The sequence below is a fragment of the Procambarus clarkii genome, chromosome 44 (genome assembly GCF_040958095.1).
Source record: "Procambarus clarkii isolate CNS0578487 chromosome 44, FALCON_Pclarkii_2.0, whole genome shotgun sequence".
Classification (NCBI taxonomy): Eukaryota; Metazoa; Arthropoda; class Malacostraca; order Decapoda; family Cambaridae; genus Procambarus; species Procambarus clarkii.
In genome coordinates, this window is record NC_091193.1 from 19550984 (window position 1) to 19574215 (window position 23232).

The 23232-nt window shown below is 36.7% G+C and overlaps 2 protein-coding genes across 4 annotated transcripts; one reads left to right on the forward strand and one right to left on the reverse strand.

The window, feature by feature from the left end:
• The first annotated feature begins 1443 nt into the window (after window positions 1–1443).
• MagR (Iron-sulfur cluster assembly 1 homolog MagR) lies at window positions 1444–8446 on the forward strand. The gene is made up of 4 exons (XM_045725735.2): window positions 1444–1648; window positions 2026–2079; window positions 2824–2929; window positions 6136–8446. Exons 1-4 carry the CDS (start codon window positions 1547–1549, stop codon window positions 6282–6284), a joined length of 411 nt encoding a protein of 136 aa, XP_045581691.1. The 5' UTR covers window positions 1444–1546; the 3' UTR covers window positions 6285–8446.
• LOC123745313 (SCL-interrupting locus protein homolog) lies at window positions 8359–22386 on the reverse strand. 3 transcript variants are annotated; one of them, XM_045725733.2, is made up of 8 exons: window positions 22174–22386; window positions 21221–21308; window positions 17851–19466; window positions 17080–17221; window positions 15169–15264; window positions 14666–14790; window positions 13994–14157; window positions 8359–11836 (listed from the first exon to the last, which is right to left on the reverse strand). In XM_045725733.2, exons 2-8 carry the CDS (start codon window positions 21275–21277, stop codon window positions 11658–11660), a joined length of 2379 nt encoding a protein of 792 aa, XP_045581689.2. In that variant the 5' UTR covers window positions 21278–21308; window positions 22174–22386; the 3' UTR covers window positions 8359–11657. The 3 variants fall into 3 exon arrangements, with proteins under 3 accessions (XP_045581689.2, XP_045581690.2, XP_069156843.1); XM_045725734.2 differs by lacking the exon at window positions 22174–22386 and adding an exon at window positions 21818–22005; XM_069300742.1 differs by lacking the exon at window positions 22174–22386 and adding an exon at window positions 21787–22005.
• Window positions 22387–23232: the final 846 nt, after the last annotated feature.

A 23232-nucleotide genomic window follows, 5' to 3' on the forward strand; every position in this document is an offset into this window, starting at 1 on the left:
AAGGGTCAGTACGCAATGAAGGGGAAACTACCTTCCTTTGAAGATTCGAGAAAAGGACCTTGGAGTGGACGTAACCTAAAGCTAATTCCTGAGGCACATATAAATTGGATAACGACAGCAGCGTACTCTTACGTTAGCAAAATCTAGAAAGTCATTCAGAAACCTAAGTACGAAGGCATTCAAAGCGCTTTACACTGCCTACGTGAAACCAGTCATAGAGTATGGAGCCCCCCACCTAAAGAAACACATTGGGAAACTGGAAAAGGTTAACTGATTTGAGACGAGGCTAGTCCCAGAGTTGTGTGGGATGGGAAAGGAAGAGCGACTGAAGGAACTAAACTTGACGACGCTAGAAAAAAAGGAGGGAGTGGGGAGATATGATATCAGCATACAAAATACTCAGGAGATTGACGGAGTGGAAATAAACGAAATGTTCACATGGAATACCAACAGAACAAAGGGACATGGGCGGTGCTAGAGACTCAGATGAGTCATAGAGATGTTAGAAAGTTTTCTTTTAGCGTGAAAGTAGTGGGGAAATGGAATGAACTAAAGGAGCACATTGTGGAAGCAAACGCTATTCATAGCTTTAAAACTAGGAGTGATAGAGAAGTAGGACAGGAGTCATTGCTTTACACAACCAAAGGCTAGAAAGGCAGGATCCAAGAGCACATTGCGTTAAATTTAAGTGCTCGATCCTGCAAGCACAAATAGGTGAGTACAAATATGTGAGTATACACACACACACACACAGATAAGTGTTAGAGAGGGAAATATATAATAGGCTAAATATAGGAAAAATAGATTATTTAGAAAGGCAGGGTGTAAGAGCTAATAGTTCGATTCTGCAGGTACAAATAGTAAATACACACATGACGATGGAGATCTTGAGAAAAACCTAGTAGTACATCTGGAGACAAGGGACTCCGTGACACACCACCAACATGGGTTCTGGGATGTAAAATCTTGCCTCACAGGTTTAGAGGAATTCTACTATCAGGTGACAAAGATGAAGCAGAGAAGGATGGGCACAGTGCCTTTTTTGGACTGTTTGAAATCCTGAATCGCTCTACGATTCACCTAACCCCTTTATTCGTAGAGAGTGGCGAAGGGTAGGGTGATGTGAGTGTTGCCTGAATCCGGCTTCTATCTGTCCGCCAATGTAGGTCTTACATTTTCTCTCTGGATCAATGAAGAACCATCGAACAGAGGGAAAATGTTTGGCCGAAACGTTGTGCGTATTAGTGGCTTTAGGTTTTGTATGTACTTGCTCTATCTATAAATCCAACATTATGTTTCTAACTCATCATCTATGTATGTACTTTTCCTGAATAAAAAAAATAATTTAATTTAATTTAATTTAATGAATAAGATGTTGATGGAGAAGTTAGACAAGAGCCCCAAACACTGGCGCGTGACTGTGCCATCTAGGGACTAAACCCTGAACCAGCGCCAACTTGCCAGCGTTGTGTCCGTCGGGGCGGAGTGTGGCGCAGCAGCGGTCTGGCGTCCACTCTCGGGCCCTCAGTTGCTGCTCTTGGTGCTCATGAAGACATTCATAACAAACATGGCATCGATGGTGGCCTCTGCGACCGTGAGAGCCGTCAAGGGGCGCCGTCTCATACCCACCCGGGCAGCCCTGGTCCTGGTGAGTGTTGCTCCTCACCTCAAGAGTACATGCACAATAACTTATTATTATTATTGCTCTTAGTTTTGTCTAGGTTCAAGGTGGCAGTGAGGCTACTTACAACTGACGTGCGTCGTTGTAAGATAGTTCTTTTAATTATTTTCATTAATTTTGGTGGGGAACCTATGTGAGGAAAAAATGACCTCAATGCAAAGTACATGGACAGTTTAAGTGTTTGTTGCTTATAAAAATATAGAATATAATTGAAATTTTAAAGTGATAGGTTTATTTTTTTTTTATATATATAATATATATACTGTATATATATCTATATCTATCTATGTATATTATATATATATATATATATTATAATATATATAATTGTGTTCCTGTTTCAGACGCAGAGTGCTGTTGAAAAAGTTCGGGAATTGTTAAACAAAAACCCAGAGGCAGTGAGTATAACAAATGTGCCTTTTTTATATAAAATCTGTATTGCATTGTTATACAGTACTATATTTGTATATACTGACTTGTGTTCTTTAGTGTGTTTAACTCTTTCACTGCTATAATTTATGATCTATGAATATTAAATTAGGGTTCCCTACTATAATCACCTTGAATTTATGTGGCTAAAAAATTTGTCAAATCGTATGAAGTTAGACCAGGTTCTCCTGGCTGTCAAAACTGGCACTTGTATCCAGTAAATGCTGCCATCTATTGGTAACACTCTAATATCACCCCAAGTGGCAACACTCAAAACTGGCAAGAAAGAGTCCCTCAAACCCCCAAACTCATCCCTATTTATGACTTTAATTAACTCATGTTACTTTCTACATTCGGGAATGTTGTGTAAGACACATGGTGTCTGACACAGACGAGAAATAATAATAAAATGCAAAATTTCCTGAAATCAAAAAGAGGGTTTGAGCAGTAGGCCTATATCCAGATTTTTAACATTCTGCTTATCATATTGTTAATTCAGTACCAGTATGTACAGTATTGTATTAACATGAGGATTGGTACAGTATAGACATTTAATAAAATAAATGTAAATTATGTGTGGATTCTTAAAACTACAGTAATTTTTAGTTGAAGTTACTGTTACAATGCTACTTTCAGGAGTAGCATTATATAAATATTAAAGTGAATTCCATTAGTAAATAGGCTAAATAATTGTTAAATTGTTCTGCTTACAGTTGGGACTAAAAGTGGGGGTGCGACAAAGAGGGTGCAATGGACTGAGTTATACCTTGGATTATGCCATGGAAAAGGGAAAATTTGATGAAGAAGTTGTGCAAGATGGTATGTTATGACAAGTTAATTTCAAGTGTGCATAATATATTTTCCATCATCAATTTAATAAATTACTTAAAAATTGAATTCTTGTCTAGATATAAAATCCCTAATTTAGTAGTACCATATTATACTAAAAAAACAAATTAACTATAGCCAATTGTACTAGTTTCTGTTTTCTAAGGTTCATTATGTCCCTTTAAACTTCTTTATTGCAGTACTTGTATGTTTAATGATGAATTCCTCTTAACACTTCAGCAGTCCAATAACAGGTTATGGTGTCATACAGTTTTATGACAGTGTATTTTAACACAAGACCGATTATCTATTAAAAATATTATGACATTTTGCTTCTTAATCATTCTATTTGTGTCAGTATGACTACTTTCTTGAAACTTGCAGGCAGAATTTGTGGTCACCAAGCTGGGAATGAGAGAAATGCTCCTTGGTACAAATGAGCATTTTTCTCATCTCTCGTGTAACATTTTGTGCGGGATCTATGTGGTATTGTATTATAGATTAAGTGATATTGAAGTAAAGAAGGTCAAAATGTATTGGAACAATTGTCAAGAAAGTGAAGGATATGAGACTAAGGAAACACTGCAGTGCTGACAGAGGGACCTATTCCAACGAATAATGCTAAACTCCTCATAAGATTTGTGCTCTGCTAGAAGAAATTCGAGTGAAACTGGTTGTTTTGAAAGCATTAAGAAGTTGAAGAGGCACAGGAAAATGAAGATCTTGTGCTAGCTCAGCAGTGTGAAGTACATGAGGATGAAGCAATAGTCCTATGGCAGCCTGCTAAACTCCACATAGTAGTACAAGGTACCAGTTTCTAGAAGCTTTATTAAAGAGTGGACATTTGATAATACTATGTCTGATGCACATGGTCTTGCTGCAATACCAGGCATGACTTCCTATTAGAGTGCTTTATCCTAGGTTCCTCCCCTTGGCTTGGGAGGATTTACTGAGCGTCAATCCTTAACTGTAGCCTCTGTTTACCCAACAGTAAAAGGGTACCTGATTGTTAAACAATTTGGCTAAACAATCCTATGTTCCAGGGAACATAGGATTAATGATTTGCCGAAACGCTATGCGTGCTGGTGGCTGTACAAGAATGTAAGAACTCTTGTATATATAAATAAAATAGAAATAAAATAACTTCCCAGAGTACCTATGTACAGGTATCTATATTACATCTTACATAATAGAAAAAACTCAAGATGTAAGAAGATTACAAATTCTTAAAGCCATTCACATAAGTCGAACAACTCACAATAAATACCGAAATAACGGAACTATTCACTCTACCCACCATGAGAGAAAGAACAAGACCAGAACTTGAAAATGCCAACGTTGATGACACTGCTCAAAACGCCACGCCCACTACACCTGCTTGATCTTTGTGATTTCCCCTCTTTTTTTTGCTTTATTCTTCACCCTTTATGCCTTATTCTTCACCTCTTTATGGCTTATTCTTCACCTCTTTACACCTTATTCTTCACCTCTTTACGCCTCACTCTTCACCTATATGTATTTGTATGTACCTGACCTACCCCCCCCCCCCCTCCCCAACGGCATAAATCGAATACGCCCAGTACAGTCCCATCACTTGAGAATGAACCATGTAGGTTCAAAACATTGTGTAAATATATAATAGGTGTAATACATTCTACAGTTAATTATTCTTTTAGTTTATCCAGAACAAAGATGACATTTGGAGAAATCCTTTTCCAATTAAATCAAGATGCAAGAGCACTAGTCAGGGTGATAGAAACCCTAAACAAGAAAATAATCAACACAATGTGCAGTCATATTCAATGAAAACTGTCTAAGAAAACCTATACACCAATATAAAATGTGTGTATGTATGTACACACACATTCTTCTTTCCAAATAGTATGAGATGAGAATACGAGGCAGGTGAAGCCATGAGAAATTGACAATCCAAACACCAATGTTGTGGAACGACCTATCTAAAATATATTATTGCCCGGACAGTGTTTGCTGGCATATCACACACTAGTGATATGCCAGAAAGTGCGATAATGGATCACTGTACACAGTGATCCATCGTTGCACTTCTCTGTTCAAATTGCCTCAAATTTAATTTGTGATAACTAGTAGAATGCATATTTACAATATTATTTAGCATGACACTCCACGACATTGTCGCTTGGATCGTCGACTTCCTATGGCATCACCTGCCACGTATTTTTCTCTAATTTTTACCGGTCGGAAATTCAAAGTCAAACTGAGGTCTGAGCCTCAGTTACCTCCCTCGCATGTTTCGCGTACCGGTGGTGGCACGCTGGACGCTGCAAGAACCACAGCGCTCTACGGCAGATCATGTTTGAATTTTGAATTGAAGTTCAAATTCGGGTTTGCCCGAAATGCTATGTGTACTAGTGGCTTTAGGTATTGTGTGTACTAGCTCTATCTATAAATCCATCATTATGTTTGTAGCTAATCTTCTATGTATGTACTTTTACCTGAATAAACATTTGATTTGATTTGAATTTTGTTATAAAATGAGATTTCCGAGTAAAAATGAGTTTTTCACGTTCTACATTCGGCACAAACATTATAGTGGGTAAATAGGCCACATTTCTTCGTTACTTTAGTAATGCTAATAGGCTACAGATAACATTAGGTAATTCTATGGACTGATTTCAGATTCATATTCCTTTATAAGCTGAATGTTTTGATAAAAGATCATCACAAATTTTCTTTTAACTTCACTGATTGTTGAAGCCCTAAACAATACATTTCCTAATGCACTAGTAGTAGAATGCAAAAATATGCAAATATGGAATGGTGAAAGAGAAGGGTTTTGTCAGCCACGGGTAAATGCAAAAATATAACCCCAATTGTGCTATGGCAACTCGATGGCCAACCGCCAAACTACGAAGGCCTCTCGTGGATTGAGGTTTGACAGTTCAGTCGGGAAGTATGTTATAGTCACAGATGTTAACCAAGTTTTAGTTAACTACATCCAAGGTACTGTGTTCCCATTTAGTAGTTCTCCCATTCATGTACTGTATGTACTCCACTACTGTTCATGTTTGGGGCTTATTCCCTACTGTTATGCAGGGGTAATTCAGTTGTGTTCTTTTTATCGTACAAGTCAAAGCCAATGCGATATTAATTGCACTATGACCTTATTCATTTTACATTTCATATATAATTTATATATACATTTAATTTCTTTGCAGGTGTACGTGTAATCATCGATAAAAAGGCACAGTTAACACTCCTTGGGACAGAGATGGATTACGTGCAGAGTAAATTAGCAGCAGAATTTGTTTTTAACAATCCAAATATTAAAGGAACTTGTGGCTGTGGAGAAAGTTTTTCAATATAATTTTTTTTTAATGCTGTTGATTCTTTGGAGTTTTACTGGTAAATTTATAATATCTCAGTATGGTATATACAGTAGTTGACCTTATTGAGTGCATTTTTTTTGTAATACTTTGTGTGTATTAACCAAGAATTACGTTCTTGGTTCAACATGACTACCTAATATAGTTTACTGTATAATAAGCATGTAGATAAATCTAGACAAGGTAGGAGGCAACCTAAAGAAATAGCCTAGCTGTATAGGATATTCATATTCTTTTTAGATGTAAATAATTGTTTTACATTATAATAAAGAAAATATAGGTATGTTATACTTTCAGTTGTAAATGGTTAATATTTATTTATAGATAACTTGAAGTAAAAGTTCACTATTCCCTGTACAGTATTTGCACCTTAAAAAGACAAGGTTAATCCAGACCTTCCTATAATAGTCCTCTAAAAGCTGACCAAATCTGCACACTGGATTTTCATCACATTTAGATTAAAAAACAAATTTAGCTATTGGAGGGATATTCGTCACAAATTTCCATTAGTGAATTTTTTTGTCTTGCACTTGCTAATCTTGGTAATTAACAGTACAGTATTTATAAATGTCAAAATAATACATTTTATTTAAATCATTTTGTTTACTATGCTTGTACAAATGAGTTTAGATTCCTCAGAAAAAAAAAATCAGACTTGTGAAGGCATGCATACTGACCATGTGAGTGTGGTCTGACATCTCATTACTTGATCATCTTCACTGGCTTTTCTTCCAGTATATAATTATTTGCACCTTGAAGTCTTGCCTGATGTATTCCAACCCGTTCTCGCAAATTCGTAAAGTCAATATTGACTTATTAACTACGTGCATAGGTGATATACTAAACATAATAGATACCCTTAAAAAGATTCATAGAAAACACCAACCTTACCTAACCTTGTTAGTATCTTAAGATAAGCATCTTATTGCTTCGTAATTTCAATTATTACTTAACCTATACCTATTATAGGTTAGGTAATAATTGTAATTACGAAGCAATAAGATGCTTATCTTAAGATACTAACAAGGTTAGGTAAGGTCGGTGTTTTCTATGAATCTTTTTAAGGGAATCTATTATGTTAAGTATGTCACCTATGCACATATTTAATAAGTCAATATTGACTTATTAAATTTGCGAGAACGGGTTGTGTATTCATACTATTATTGTTGCACAAGAGTAAGAGGAACTGCATCCATGGATAATATAGCAAGAATTATTAGAAAAACTTGATCGTGGCTAGGGAACTGGCTGGCAATGGAGCATAGCACTGATACTAGTTTTGATTCTGATGATAAAAGCCAAGTAGATACTCAGGAAATTTGGATTTCAGGCAAGACTGAATCTGGTCTGGAATGATGTAGTCCAAATTTTAAAGGTGTCAGTGTAATGCTGAAACCTGATTAATTACTGTTGATAATCATAATTTTAAAAGAACATGCTTTTGCATACATTTTAGTGTTTATTGCTTTAAACAATGTAATGATTGTGGCCAGTAATTAATTAATGATTGTTGCTGAAAATGGCTCTAACCTTGATGCAAAGAATACTATCTATAACATCAAATGCAGTGGTCTTTTCAAGAGGGGGGTCCGAGATGATTCGTATTCAGATTTGTTGATGCTGTACAATGAAATCTTTTTTTAATTTTATTAAACATTGAACTCTATCCATTGCAAATAATGTTCGTTGACCTCCCCTACCTCCAGTCATTCTAATTTTTGGTCAGTTTTAGTTAAAAGTTATTGTTTGAAGCTAGTGTGCATAAATCATGTAAACATTACTAAAGTGCAAAGCTAGGATTCTTAGTGCAACTATAGTTTGTCATTTTGTACCAGTTGAATTCTGGTAAAGTCCACTCAAAGTCCCACTACACATTATAAATTCTGGTTCCTCATGTTATACTTGCATCACATACTGGAACACCCATAAATAAATCTAACTTGGCAAAGAATCTTAAATTGTTTTTTTGCATTATAGGTAATGATAAATTATTTTAATGGTGAAAAACAAAAAAACAGACTTTATAATGTTAACACTAAAGTGTAAAAAAGTATAGAATGTATAATTTTTTATTTGTAAATACAGCATTATATATATATATATTTATTTTGTCATTTTCACAGTAATAAAATCTAAATAAATATACTGTACTTAATTCTAAACTATCACAAATAATGAAAGAACTAATGTTCCAAGTGATTAAATAGCTTGTTTCATATAGTTCTTTAAATCTAGCACTTATGTAATGGCAAACTACAGTACAAGTTGGCATGAACTCTTGGCTATAAACAAAGAAACACACTATTGTCTGTATTTTACCATGATCCAGTCAACTTTCACATTCAAACAGGATATATGTGGTGTTTTTCTTTGTCACCTTATAGACTCGTACCATCAGAATACCACCAGATGACAATTTCAATACTGTACATTCATTACACATTTGAAAACCCACCATACTTCTGCAAGGGTAAGAGAAGTTTGGTAATAAGTTCCTGTACAAACAAAATCAACTTTCTTATTCAGAGACCAAAGATAGCAAAATGCTTCAGTATTTGTAGATATCACAGTTGTGTTTAATAAATGCAAATCATTTATAAACCTATTCTTTTTTTAAATTAAAGCCTGATATTCAATAAGTTAACAAGTACAAAAAAATATCAATGACTGCTTTATAAAATATTTCAAACATTATCCAATGCTTATGGTAAATCAATATTTTCCATTCCAAAGTTGACCACATTATTTTTCCATGTGTCAAGTCTTGATACACACGACTAAAAATTCATGACTTTAAACCAATTTGTCTAGTACTGTACTGACACAAAGGGGAAAACACATTTAGCTGGTACTGGCACTTTACATAATGAATTAAGGCAATAATATACAATGACAATAATATATACAAATTGGTTTAAGGCAATAATATACATGGTTCAGTGAAAAAGCTAAAGAGGTTATTGAGAAGAAAAAAACTGCATGGAAAATACTGCTGTAGAAAAATGTGCCACGTGATATTTTTTACATATTCCATCTGTTCTGTCTCAAATTTATTATGGAAAAAAAAGATAACGGATGAGATTGGGAGAAAGTTGAGTGAAGACTGACTGACTATTTTACTATCTAGGTTGATCTAGGTAGTCATAGTGGGATTAGAGTTAGTTTAGTTCATTTATTATACACCTCATACCCATCCAAAGATGGCAGTAGTGGAAAGGGTTACAGAGGCACATAATGGGCTCAGACTTAACCTCAATTCATTTAGCTAAGCAAGTTACAATCTTGAGGAGGTATATAAAATTAACATATGGTAGGGGAGGGGGGCCATGACAGATGTGCATGTTACCAATAGGTTACATTGCGGTTATCTTGCGATGATTCCGGGGCTTAGCGTCCCCGTGGCCCAGTCCTTGACCAGGCCTACTGGTCGAGGTTGAGTGAATTTTTTAAGCATCAATTACAAATGGTAACAAAATCAAATGTGTTTGAGTGAGGATTTGGATCAAGACTCAGTTTAATAAACAAGATAAGATAAGAAGGAAATTAAATAAATAAATATCTATAGGGCAGGGAAAAGTATAAGGAGAAAGCACCAAGCCAACAAGAGTATAATAAGAGATACAGTACTACAAAATAGGATCCTCGTGGCATAGCTGGAATAACCAGATATGTTGAGGTATGGGGGTGATGTGATAGTGGATATAATGTTAATAAATGTGCAAAGGATAATGAAATGCCTGATGACTGAACAAAGGTCAGTGTGGTACCAGCTCAAGAGAAAAGGTAGTAGGGAAGATTGTGATAATTATAGGGTTATTAGTTTACTTAGCAAACCAGGAAAAGTATATGGAATGGTATGAACAGAGATAGTAAAAGACAACACAATGTAGGATAGGGAAGGAACTGGATAGTTTTAGGAAGGGTGGGGGTGGGGGGGGGCTTATACAGATCAGATCAGATTTTTACTGTAAGAATTGTTGCCAAAATGTTTCTACTAAAGGGGAGAAAATTGGATGCTGCCTTTATGAATTTATAAAAAGAACTGCAAGAGGTTTTATTCATTTATGGAGTGGAAAGAAGTTTATTAACAGAAGATGTATGTACTGTATACAGATGATGCAATGTTATTTGCCAAGAATGAGGAGGAACCACAAAATATTATGAACATATATGATGATTAAGAAGAATGTTTGAAAGTGAATGTAGAAAAAGTAGCTATGTAATCCAAGATAAGAAAATCAAATGGTGTGGATTTCATAGATCTCTGTACATTGGCAAAATGAGTTAGACAGTAGAATAAAAATTTGGGAAGATACTAGAAGTTGTAAGTTTTAAATAGTTGGGGGAAGTGTTAGATAAAAATTATGGTATGTATTCATGGACAAATGAAGAGGATGAGTGGACAGAGTTGTAGGAAAGGTGAAAAGCAAAATTACCATAAATCAAGGATTATTAGAACATGAGTACTGTACATTATTCCATGTGTTGGAATACAGTAGTATATTCCAACACATGGAAGTGAAACTTGGGTAGTGCTGAAGAGTACAAACAGTGGGGAATTTTTTTTTTTTTTTCAAAGAAGCAGTTGGTGTTTGTGGGATGGATAAGGTAATGTAATAGCAGACTGCTACAAAGTTCTAATATGAGGAGATGAATTGCCAAAATAGCGAGGGCATGAAATATGGAATAGATGAAGCACAGTACACTGAGGTGGTATGGACATGTCAGCAGAATGCCTTTAGAATCATTTAATGAGCAGGGTATATAAAGGTGAAATAAAGCAAACGAACATAACCAGAATCTGGAATTTATAAATAAAGCAGCAGTTGACAAGGGAGTGGGGAGTTGGGGGCTTGTTGTTAAAGAACATGAAAGATTTGTGTAGTGACAGAACCTCCTGGAGAAATTTCTGATGGAGGGGGGAGGGGGGCTCCTGGGAGGAAATAAGGCATTTTAGGAAGGTTTCTACAAGCTGCTTAAAGTGGTCAATTTCCAATAGCAATAAAATCATCTATATACAGACTTGGGAAGTATAAAACATAAGGGTGAGCATATCTCCCAACACTTTTACTAGATGCTGTTCTGCCACACCACCTACCCGACTGTGATGGGATACAAACACTGTTGTTGTATCCCAATAGACCTGCAGACCTTCCTTGGCTGGCATTACTTACAATACATTTCAAGTTGTTGAAAAATAATATGCATCAAGCAGAATAACAGTAAAAGCTAAAATAAAGTAAGTTTGAATGTTAGCCTTCAAGGTAGAAGAATCATAATGAACGCTATTGTTCGTTAACGTACATCAAAAAGAGGTCCTTAAATAAAGCAAGGTTATAGACAATACATCAAAATTAGTTTTCCTGTAGTCCATATCTATCAAGAAATTTTTTGGTGGCTATAGAAAAGTCATTGTTCATACTGACTTTGTGAAGTTGGTTTTGGTTTTTTTCTTGGCTGTCAATAATTCTAGGTGGAACAGGACAGTCAACCGACATACTTGTCCCATCACCTCTGTTTCTTTTTGTCATTGCTGAAAAATCAAGTGAATGAATGAATCCAAAGATCACAAATGTAATTTATATATTATATATGTATTTATACATATGATGGCTCAAGCATATGCATAACATAAAAAAGCTAGTTACATATACAGTATGTATGAAAAATATAAACCATACACTGAGCTGCCATAAACATGCTATAAATATGAACAGACTACTAAGAATATCATCTTGTTCTATACTGTACACACTTAACTCATGGTACTTAATGGAACCCTACCCTGCTCCTTATCGTCCTAACTGTATTGTCCCGCTTACAACCCTGCACCTTGTAGAATGTCCCAATTTTCAGGACAATCGTATGTCTTACTTTCCTAATGTCCTTCTGGGACATTTGTCCGTTGGTGGAATCCTTGGCGAATCCGATACCTTTGATATTGCTTGCCTTGTGTGCTTTTGTTCCCGTATTAGCATCCCCAGTGGCACAGGATATTCTACACCTTTTGAATATGCTGCACCACAGATGGTGTTACATAGTCAACTCAGCTTGGTGCTTTATTTTGATAATTACTTACTTGATATATATGATATGTGGCTGGGCCTCATCTGGGATTCCTGGTCAGCTTCCCTATCTCTGCCTCCAGCAGCCCAGGATTGGTTGGTTTCTCAAGTGTTTTGTGGAGGAGCATGCTTGAGTTTCTGCTGGTGTGTTTTACAGTTGTGCAGAGGCCTGTAATTTGCCTGTGTGGTTTTCCCACTAGGCATTACTTGCCTGCAGGTGTTGTCCCAGTTTCTCAGGGGATGATCACCCATTCTGCAGCCTTCGGGACCTGATTCAGATCCAGACTACCCTTTGATGGCTTCTTCATCACCGCTTTCCTCTTTGGACTATTTGGAGTTCGGTTTTGTGGCTCATTCCTTCTCTTCCTCCTGTGCTATACCCAGATATGGTCATCTTGGTCTTGGGTGCTCACTAGACAGTTCTGAGCTGTTGGCTGGATCCACTTCAGCAGGTGCAGTTCATTTCACAAATTAGCCAAGGTCTAGTTTGCCCTTTCTATTACCTCCAGCTTTATGATCTAGCTCCACTTTATTCCAGGCATTTTTGGGGGGGGGGGGGGGGGGGGGTTGGCTCTACCTTTTTTCCTCTTGGCCTGGGTTGAATTGATCTAGTATCCCGGCTGCCTTGCTTCTACTGAGGGGAAACAGATTCTAATCCTGGTCACTAGTAGGTGTGTTCATGAGTAAAATGACCTGGTAAGGTACTTAGGCTTGGAGTTAACCAGACGAGTTGCTCGGGAAGCCATTGACAGGAGCCCTCCCAGAAAACACAATCATTAAGAGTAAATAATTAACAATAAACAGTGCATGGCTCCTCACAGTACATAAAACACAAGGAAAGTTGGCACCATTTAGCTGAGAAAAGCAGAGAAAATGGTCCTGACATAAGACAGTAGCAAACTTGTTAGTGAGGAGGCTGGCACACCAGAATGCCAGGTGACCTAGAACAGCCATCTGGTGGCAAATGGACGATTTGGGGCAAAGGTTGTTTTTCTGTTGCCAACTAGTGTTTATCTTGTTTTTGTTAATTTTATTACTTTCTTTAAAGGAGTGGGTTGTTTGTTTTACCTGTGATTTCCTAGGCTGTTTCCTCTGTTTTGGGCTGATTTTTAATCCCCTTCTTTTCTTGCTTCTGTGAGACCCAGATTCTAGTTCTGGTTCTCTGTAGGGTTTACAAGTCTCAAGAGACCTGATACGACTGATGGTCTTATGGTATTAGTGCCTTAAGCTCCAGGAAGCTACTGAGGGGTGGGGGGGGGGGGGGATGGCGGGAACCCAGACAAGTGTAATGCAGATGAATACGCAGATGAAACGTCACAATAACGTGGCTGAAAAATCTACTTGATAATGGTCCAGAACGGGCCAAAATGTTGTTGTCTCTTCAATTTCTAGTATGTGGTTTGGTCAACAAATGTAATATGTTAAAGACCATAAGGACTTCCTCACACAGACATCTTAAAATACAATTATAACAAGATGCCTTTTTGAGTATTAATTGATGAACTACTTTAATATGATAAACCATCATTGTATACAGTATATGAACATAACAAATAAGCCACTAGATATGATTGCCATCATTTAAGTACACGTGTAAAGCTAGCAGGAAATAAATTCTGGCTTACCAGGTGACATTGCAGCAATAGCTGCTAACTGTGAGTCTGTAAGGTACTTGGCGGCTGTAGCATCAGTTTCATGGTAAGGAGTTTGATAGTGAGTACTCATCGTACTCTGATACACGGACAACATATTGTGTAGCCCAGGAAGATACATGGTGTCCATTATGGTTCTGAAATTTGTTTTAAATGAGAAATATTTAAAAAATATAAAATAAACATGCATAACTCCTTTTTCTTATGCAGTATGGTAACAGTGATGCAAAAAAATAAAAATAGTATGCTATTACTTATAATTATTTCATTAACTTTATTTTTTTTAACCTTGCAACTAACTGTGCAGTTGCCAAGGACTTGTGCTATACTGTATTCAGATTTGTTGTATTTACAATAACTACTCTTTATGATTGAATAAAGGTTGAGAAACATCAAGCAGAACAGACTTCATAGAAGATGATATTTCATGTGTACAGTATGTGATTACAAAATTTAATGAAGCCGATACAGATGAAATATCATCTTCAATAATATGAACTCTTTACCTTATGTGATAGCACAAACAATATGTCGAGGTATTCAGTGTTTAGGAGAAATTCTATACTCACGAAGATATAAATTAAATATCAGGAGTGGGAAATCAAATACTGAACAGAAAGATAAGCGAGGTGTATAATAACTTACCTATGATTAGAAGTGAGAGATACAGGGTCGATGAAGCTGATGCCAAACTGCATAAGCTGCTTTCTCACAGCCTCAATCTGAGCATCTGGCAGCATTTCAACAGTGCCACCATTGGCTTCTAAAGGCTAATGCAAAGAAATGGGAAATATTTTAGGGTAAACATATATATGTATACAATTAGTAAATATATAATACTGTACAGTAAAGTACTGTATACCAAAATAATATTTTCATTTGCTGCGCCACTACTAATTTTTCCTGTCACATTCGTAATCTGTGGCTGCAATCTCTTAACATAACACTACTAATGAAATTGCCCTTTTTCACTTGTTTTCCCAACTTCTGTTGGACTTATGGCTAACGTGGCTAACGTGGCCAACGTGGCTAACCAGTAGCTAGTGGGAGTGTTACTTTAGCAGTCACTTGTGATGGTAAGGTATCTAGCAAATTCTATATACAGCATAACATATATAATTAGTAGTAAGAGTCTATATTTATATTACCACACTGGTTTGAACGACATCATCATTAGTCCATTCCTGCTCCATTTCTTCTTTTTCCGTTCTTTTGGAACTCTGAAGAATTTGTTTGATATTTGTCTGTAAGCAGGAAAGTAAACTGTGAATATTCTTCTGATATACTGAAGAACAAACTCCACTGGTATATTAATGCAAGCTATTCTCTTTTCCATTTATATTCTCTACTTTAAGGTCAAATAAAACTAATATGTACAATATTGAAAAAGAGGAAAAGATCTCTACTGCCTCATGAGTGGGAATATATTTAACTATTTATAGCAAGATTAAAATGCTTTTTACCATAAGGTACTAAGTTTACTTAACAGACAAGCTTAATTATAAAAGACAATTTTTAATATTTAAAAAGCAGTAGTTAATGAAAGACTTTAAAATTAAGAAATAAATATTATATATTATTCACAGAACATTCATTTTATTAACTATTACTACTATATTTATAGGAAACAAGATATTTTAAGATCTTTCACACGAGAGGGATACAGAGTACCACATGAACGTTATACAATTCAACTGCATTAGAATCTCAGTCTAACAACAGAGGTAACCACAAAATACAGCTTTGGACAAATCAAATTTTTGACAGCCACACTAGTTCAAACAACATACCACATCACTAATACAATTGACACAGTAATGATGGTAATGTCTTGAATATACATCACATCTGATAGCAAGAACAGATTTATACATAAGCCTTCTGTCTTGTAAACAAAAAAGTGGGGATGGGGGAGCCACTACCACGAGAGCGAGAGTAAATCCCCTGCTGTGGGAATGGGGGAGGATTCACCTATGGCTGCAAAAGTGGGGATGGAAGGGGGGTGGTGAGAATCATGGGTAAATCACTAAAATAATACATTTTAATGAGGGGCAATCCATTGCCATGGACAAATCCACTACCCCAGAAGGGTAGTGGATTTGGGAAGGGAAGGATCCACTACCATGGGAAAAACGAGGGGAGGATCCACTACCATGGGAAAACGAGGGGGGAGGGAGGATCCACTACCATGGGAAAACGAGGGGGGAGGGAGGATCCACTACCATGGAAAAACAAGGGGAGGGGAGGATTAAACTTCCATGGGAAAACAAAGGGAGGGGAGGATTAAACTTCCATGGGGAAAATGAGGGGAGGGGAGGATTAAACTACCATGGGGAAAATGATGGGAGGGGAGGATTAAACTACCATGAGGAAAATGAGGGGAGGGGAGGATTACTACCATGGGGAAAATGAGGGGAGGGGAGGATTAAACTACCATGGGAAAACGAGGGAGAGGAGGATTAAACTACCATGTGAAAACAAGGGAGAAGAGGATTAAACTACCATGCAAAAACGAGGGAGAGGAGAGTTAAACTACCATTGGAAAATGAGTGAGGGGAGGATCCACTACCATGGGAAAACGAGGGGAGAAGGGATCCACTATTCATGGAACATGGGGAGGGGGATCTACTACTACTGGGAACGAGGGAAAATCCACTCCCCCCACAAACATAGGGGGGGGGGGGATCCTCTGCCCCACGAACAAGAGGGAGACCCACTGTTCCACGAACAAGGGGGGATGCACTGCCCCACGAACAAGGGGGGGCCCCACTGCCCCATGAACAAGAGGGGAGCAAAAGCTGCCAGTGCTCCATGAACAAGAGGGGGGGGGGGAAGCTGCCAGTGCCCCATGAACAAGAAGGAAGCTGCTATTGCCCCATGAACAAGGGGGAAGCTGCTATTGCCCCATGAACAAGGGGGAAGCTGCTATTGCCCCCATGAACAAAGGGGGGAGCCACTGCCCAATATGAATTGTTAAAATGAGTGCCAGATTGCATCAGATTTCTGATAATCAGGCAAAATTAATGTTTTCATTCAATTGCGAAATACTAATAGCTTACCATAACATTGTTGTAGAAAGTGGCAGTTTGTGGGCAGTAAAGAGGGCCGGGAGACTGATCTTGACCCTGGAGTTTATTGTAAGAGCTGGCACTTTCTCCCAAGGCAAGGGAATCTACACATTTAACACTTCTTTTACCATTTCTGCAGTAACAAGCATATCACTGAACTACTATGCTTAAAATATTAGCTACTACAGTATAAATAATTAAATGAAGACTACAGTTTCACTCTTATAGCGGCATGTATAGATTCACTGAACATATAATAATATTTATTATTTTATACCCTTTTCCCTCCTTTCATCATTATTACTAGCCTTTAAATTATATAACACCAAGTTAAATTGAATTAATTATAAGAAGTTTAGCCTAGTTTCAGAAGTATGATATCTGAATACTGAAATGCAACATTTCTTTAGTCTTATCAAAAATAAATAAGGGACTAGGAGAAAAAGGAATTCCCCACTTTTCCTTATTCAAAAATACAGAAAAAGGTGAAAGAAAAAAAAGAAAAATGGTGGCATTTTGTTTGTTTTGCAAATACAAATATTTTTAGTGCATTTCCTGTGATCATTGTTAAGATAGGGTATTAGGATATTTTGATTAGGGCAGACAATTTTCTATTTCATACAAGATCTGCCTATAATACAAGATTAATTATGAAAATTATAGTAATTATTGTACAGTATATCAAATTCTTAATAAGATGCCAAGGCATATAATATAAATATGAGTACCTTTGGATACAATATTCAACATTTGCAAGCATACCTGAGATAATCATTTTCTTCTGAAACACTCCTGGTGTGGTACTTAGACACATTGACAGGAACGGCCTGGCGAGAGCTTGGGTCACCGTCATCTGATGAATCATCCCCTGGCTCCGATGACTCTGAGCCATTGTTGAGCAAAACTGAATTTATTCCAGCTGAATTGATTTTCTGTCTGCTTTGGTGTTTACTTGCATCCCTGTTCTCTTTAGACCTATTCCTAGATGCATTGTTTGACTGTACTGCTTTACTACATTTGGGTCTCCTGGAATAATCTGGACCAGTCTCACTAGGGGAAACACACGCATCACTATTTCTAATGGAATCGACCAGCTCTGACCAAGATAAATCTGTGTTCACTCCTACAGATCTTGTTTCTAGTATGACACTGGCTGATGTTTGTGTAGAAATTTCTTTATGAGAGCTTTCTTGAGTGGAATTAGTTTTATTAACATATAATCCTTTATTATTTGGCACTTCATTTGTCCTTGCATCTCTGAGTGATTCAATCCCATGCTGCTTTTCCATGACATTCTCTAAAGCTTTAGTCAACTTCAAAATCTGTTGGCTTTGGTCTTCTATTAGACGATACACCATTGGATCTGTAGGACTGTAAAACATGTGACCAACAGAATGAGGAGAGCAGTTTGGCGAGCCTGCATGGGCCCATCCTTCATTAATAGGAACACTGTACCTTTTGTCTTGGAAAACATGATTAGTTTGAGCAGTTTGTAAAGGAAGAGAAGTGGAAATCTGTGAAAAGTGATCCTGATGAACATTCCTCATCTTTTCTTGAGCCTGGCCTTGACTGTTAGTAGACAATCTTGACTGATAAACAGCTGCATGTGAGGGATTAATATTTTCTCTGTTGTTAGTGTTCTGAAGTACATTGGAGTTTTTTTTAGTCATACTTAATTCTGTTATTACAGGATATGAAAATTTTTCTTGAACAGGTACATTAGTTATTAAAGGTGGAATTACAGATCCACTTCTGAAAATGTATTGGTTAACATTCTGATCCAACTGTGGCTGTGAAGGTCTCAAAGTGTCTGCAACTGAAGCAGTGTGGATTTGTTCAACAGAAGTTGAATTTCCAGTTAATGGAGAGTCTTTTTGTTTTAAAACATGAGACCCTAAATCATATAAAACTATATTTGTTGGAATTTTCTGTGCAGGACTGTACACCTTGGGATTATATGGCTTTTCATTTACAGATGATGTAATAGATAGACTGTTATGAGGTGGAGTTGAAACACATTTTGGGTGGTATGCCTGTGAATTTTTAAGCATCCTCTCACTAGCAACATTGGCCATTACATTACTCTGTGCATATGTAGAAGAGGATTCAAAATGAACACTTTTAATCTGTAAATTCTTTGGGGAGGAGTTGGTATTGTTATTTTTTCTCCGGGCATCTACCACATCAAACATGGGAGGACTCTTTACGTTAGTGCTTATATTTTGATTGCTGAACTGTCCTTTATCTTGCCTTAAATGATTACCAAATGGCGATTCTTTTCCATTCTGAATACCACGTTTTGACGCTTGCCAAATGAGACTGTCATCACTATCAAACATCAAAGACACTTCAGGTACCACAGGCTTGTGCGTACTTAGCTGCAAAGAGATATTATTAATTTCACTATGTAAACATTACAATTAAACCTACAAGCACATGAAACATTGTAGCCCATTCTCTCGCATGAGGCTGTACGTAATTGTTTTACTTAATCTGAACTACCTGCTTGCCTTTATCAAGGGCATACCTGACTGAATTCAGCACCCAATTTTAAATACAGTACAGTATACTTCTCATTATTCCATCCATTGTGATATCCTTTATAACATTTATATAATTCGACCTGAAAATTTTAAACAATGCCCATGGAACTAGTAATAATACAATACTATTGCTAAAGATGAATAATACATACAGTTTACGAGATTTTAAATAAACATGTTTTGCAAACAAAATCTCTATTATCGATATTAAATTATATTTTAGTTTTAATATTTAGAGTAAACTTTGAAAATGGTCTGCACATACTATTCCAAGCCTAATGTGGCTGTGGGCATATTAGTGGTGGTAGTGTGAAAAGTGAGTGTCATAGAGTACATAAAAGGAATGAGTAATTAAGGAGTAGTAAAGCGAGAGTTATACTCACAATGTCAGTGCTTCCCTATAATCCTTGACAAACATTTTTGAAGCTTTTGATAATTCACTACCCTCAAAATTTATTCCATCTGTATACCTTTATTTTCTTAACTTGTATCTTATGGTCTCTTACTCTTTGATAGTTTACAAATTAATCCTTGTCAATTTTTATTAAATTGTCACAATTTTTTTACTTGGTGATTGTTATAGCTTGTAACTATTCGAGGTCCCCAATAGGCTTCTTCAATGGCCTGGCCCAACTCCAATTTACGCTTTGTGAATCTAAATCACTTAGTCCCTGTGGCGAAGTGGTAACACACTCGCCTGGCGTTTCATGAGCACTTTGGCCCAGGTTTGTATCCTGGCCGGGGAGCATTTACTTGGAGCCAATACTTAACTGTTCTGTTTGGTGGGTTGTATTCCAAGGAAAATTAGGATTAAGGACTTGCCCGAAATGCTATGCGTGCTAGAGGCTGTACAAGAATGTACAAGGGTTATCTCTTGTATATATAAATCAATACAAAAAATATAAAATAAATAAAACTTTATATGATTATTAAAAGACCTGAGAATATGTCCAGAATAAAGTTTTCGAACCTGCTAGTCTAAATGGCACATTCTTATTTGACAGGCTTCCCAGTCTATGTCAAATTGAAGCCACAAGTACCAACAATTGTAATTCATCTTTATCTATTCTTACTATAATCTCTCTCATGATCATTACAATCCCCTTCTCTTTTGGCAGCTAGCTCTTACTTTGTCCATGTGTTGCTTGCTAGTGGACTATAGGCACTAGTGCTTATCAATTTAACATCCTGATTACGGATCAGGATTATACTTTTCATACTCTATATGCATATAATTGATATACCAGGTAAATAAATCATCAATCTAAACAATATCACGCGTTACGTGAATTATGTAATTTATCAAATTATTCACCACATATACTCTTATAAATAAAATGAAACAAGCGATAAACAATCAATCAGTGAAACGTCCGAGGATAACACAGGAAGTGTCAGCAAAGTCAGACACTGTGTTGACAGATACCAAACACAGCCATCACAACCTTTCAGAGCACCTACACCCAGTGAAATTATAAATATTCACTTTTTATTTTTTCACTTCCCCCATAGATACTAATAGGCAAGTACTATTAGATAAGTACCAACTAATTAAATGTGCATGTGCATATAACTGTACTGTACCATACCTCAAGGGCAGTTGGTTTTGGAGGTGGTGCCAATCTTGGAGCTGCATCATCATCCATTATGGTTCCTTATTAGGCTCCTTTCTTAAGACTAAAGCAAAAAATGGTAAAATAAAATTAGTAGAGCAGATTAATAATATATTATAATTAATAATAATAATAATAAAATTATTAATATCCCAACACTTTATAATTATTATTATAAAGTGTTGGGCTATTAAAAGTCCAACACCTTTCAACACTCTCCTGCTACATGTAAGGAGCATAACTGGCCGGCCTCTCAGCATTCAAGAGAGAAAGAGAACTCGACAAACACCTCCAAAGAATACCTGATCAACCAGGCTGTGATTCATCATACATGAGGCTGTGAGCAGCCATGTCCAACAGCCTGGTTGACCAGATGACCAACTAGGAGGCCTGGTCGGAGACCGGCCTGCAGGGCTGTTGATCCCTGGAAGCTACACAAGGTAACCACAAGGTAAAGCAACCACCCAGCCATTCCTAATAGTGGAAAAGATGTTGCAATGACATATGAATTTTACAGCAGTGATGTCACACTAATAGCAAACCTGCTTATGGAATGTTTATCTAGTTGAATACCGTTTCATTATTTCTAATAGCAGTGCATCTGTGAAGGCGAGGTCAGGGTTCTGATTTAGATTCTCATATACACTGTAAGATAAACAATGATGCACATAGTTTATATCCTTGTTCACTGCACATGATACCAAGCATGCTGTAAAATTTGGCTGGTTTTCAACTTTTACATCTACTAGACAGTTCTGTATACAACGAATTCAAAACCCTTATGCAGGGATTTTTTTTCCATTATCTTGATATGGGGTAATTTTATGTTTCGAGTACTGTAAACTGCTGGACCTAAAAAAAATTACAAGGAATCCCTCAAGTTACATTTTAAACATGTAAATTTGCTGTGTTAAAAACCTCGTGCTTACCGTGTTGTTGTATATTTAGTTAGGGGCGACGACGTGGAATGAATGTGTATGGCGCCTCTGGAGCAACAACCTACTTTCCTTTACTATTAAAAACTATTTTTATGGCAAATATGTATTTTTAGTATTTTTATGACAATTTGTGAAACTAAAACAACTAACAACTCGTGTCCCATCTGGGGGTTTGAAATGTGTAAACATCGTGTCCGATTCCGTGAGAACGACTACGACAACGCTGGCATATTATGTTCGTCTGGTAATTTAAACAGTGGATTTTTTTATTTATTTCAACTTGCTATTTGGAATTTTTATATACTTTTATAAATTATATATATAAAATATGAATTAAATTGGTATTTATTTGTCACCGTCAACTAACGGGCATTTATTTACCTTTATATGTAGTGCTGTCAATTCAATTCAATTCAATTTCTTTCTTTATTATGCACCCCATACCCATCCCGTGGGCGGAGACCAATATGGGAAGGAATCCACAGGAGACAAACTCTGACTCCATCATTGATTATTTTATTATATCTGTGTCTAGCTTCAGAGATAAGCACGTCACAGTTATGCTTTAGGGAGCTGAGGGCAGTCAAGGATGACAGGGAGTCACTTACAAATAGCGAGTCAACTTTGGATTCATATCAACCCCGGAATTCCCGATTGTGAGGCGAAATCGAACTACTATATACTCTCTTACCAGTTCAGTGTCTTACGAGTTATGTTAACTTGTTTCCATTTCATATATTCTAGTCCTTTATAAGAAAGTATATAATTATTTTTGACAGCCTACACACTCCTCTTGTATCTTGGTAAACCGGTTATATTGTCGAGGTCACTAGAATGTTGGTGGCCCCTCAGGTAAATATCACTCGATCAAATGTGTCAATTTTCTGCATCTAAACTCGTGTTGCCGAACCGTTACAGTTTATCCTCAAAGATATTCCACCATTCTCTTCCCTGAATAATTTATCCGATACTTGGCACTGCTCTCACCAATGGGTCGGCTGCAGAGGTAAAATGTACCTACTTGCGGCTGATGACAGTCATTAATGATCT

Coding starts and splice junctions, on each gene's coding strand:
- MagR (XM_045725735.2), top strand. CDS start 1,547: ATGAAGACATTCATAACAAACATGGCATCGATGGTGGCCTCTGCGACC. Junction 1,649..2,025: donor CCCGGGCAGCCCTGGTCCTG/GTGAGTGTTGCT, acceptor TTCCTGTTTCAG/ACGCAGAGTGCTGTTGAAAA. Junction 2,080..2,823: donor TAAACAAAAACCCAGAGGCA/GTGAGTATAACA, acceptor TTCTGCTTACAG/TTGGGACTAAAAGTGGGGGT.
- LOC123745313 (XM_045725733.2), bottom strand. CDS start 21,277: ATGGATGATGATGCAGCTCCAAGATTGGCACCACCTCCAAAACCAACT. Junction 17,222..17,850: donor GAAGAAAATGATTATCTCAG/GTATGCTTGCAA, acceptor TTGTTACTGCAG/AAATGGTAAAAGAAGTGTTA. Junction 11,837..13,993: donor TATTGCTGCAATGTCACCTG/GTAAGCCAGAAT, acceptor TTGATTTTTCAG/CAATGACAAAAAGAAACAGA.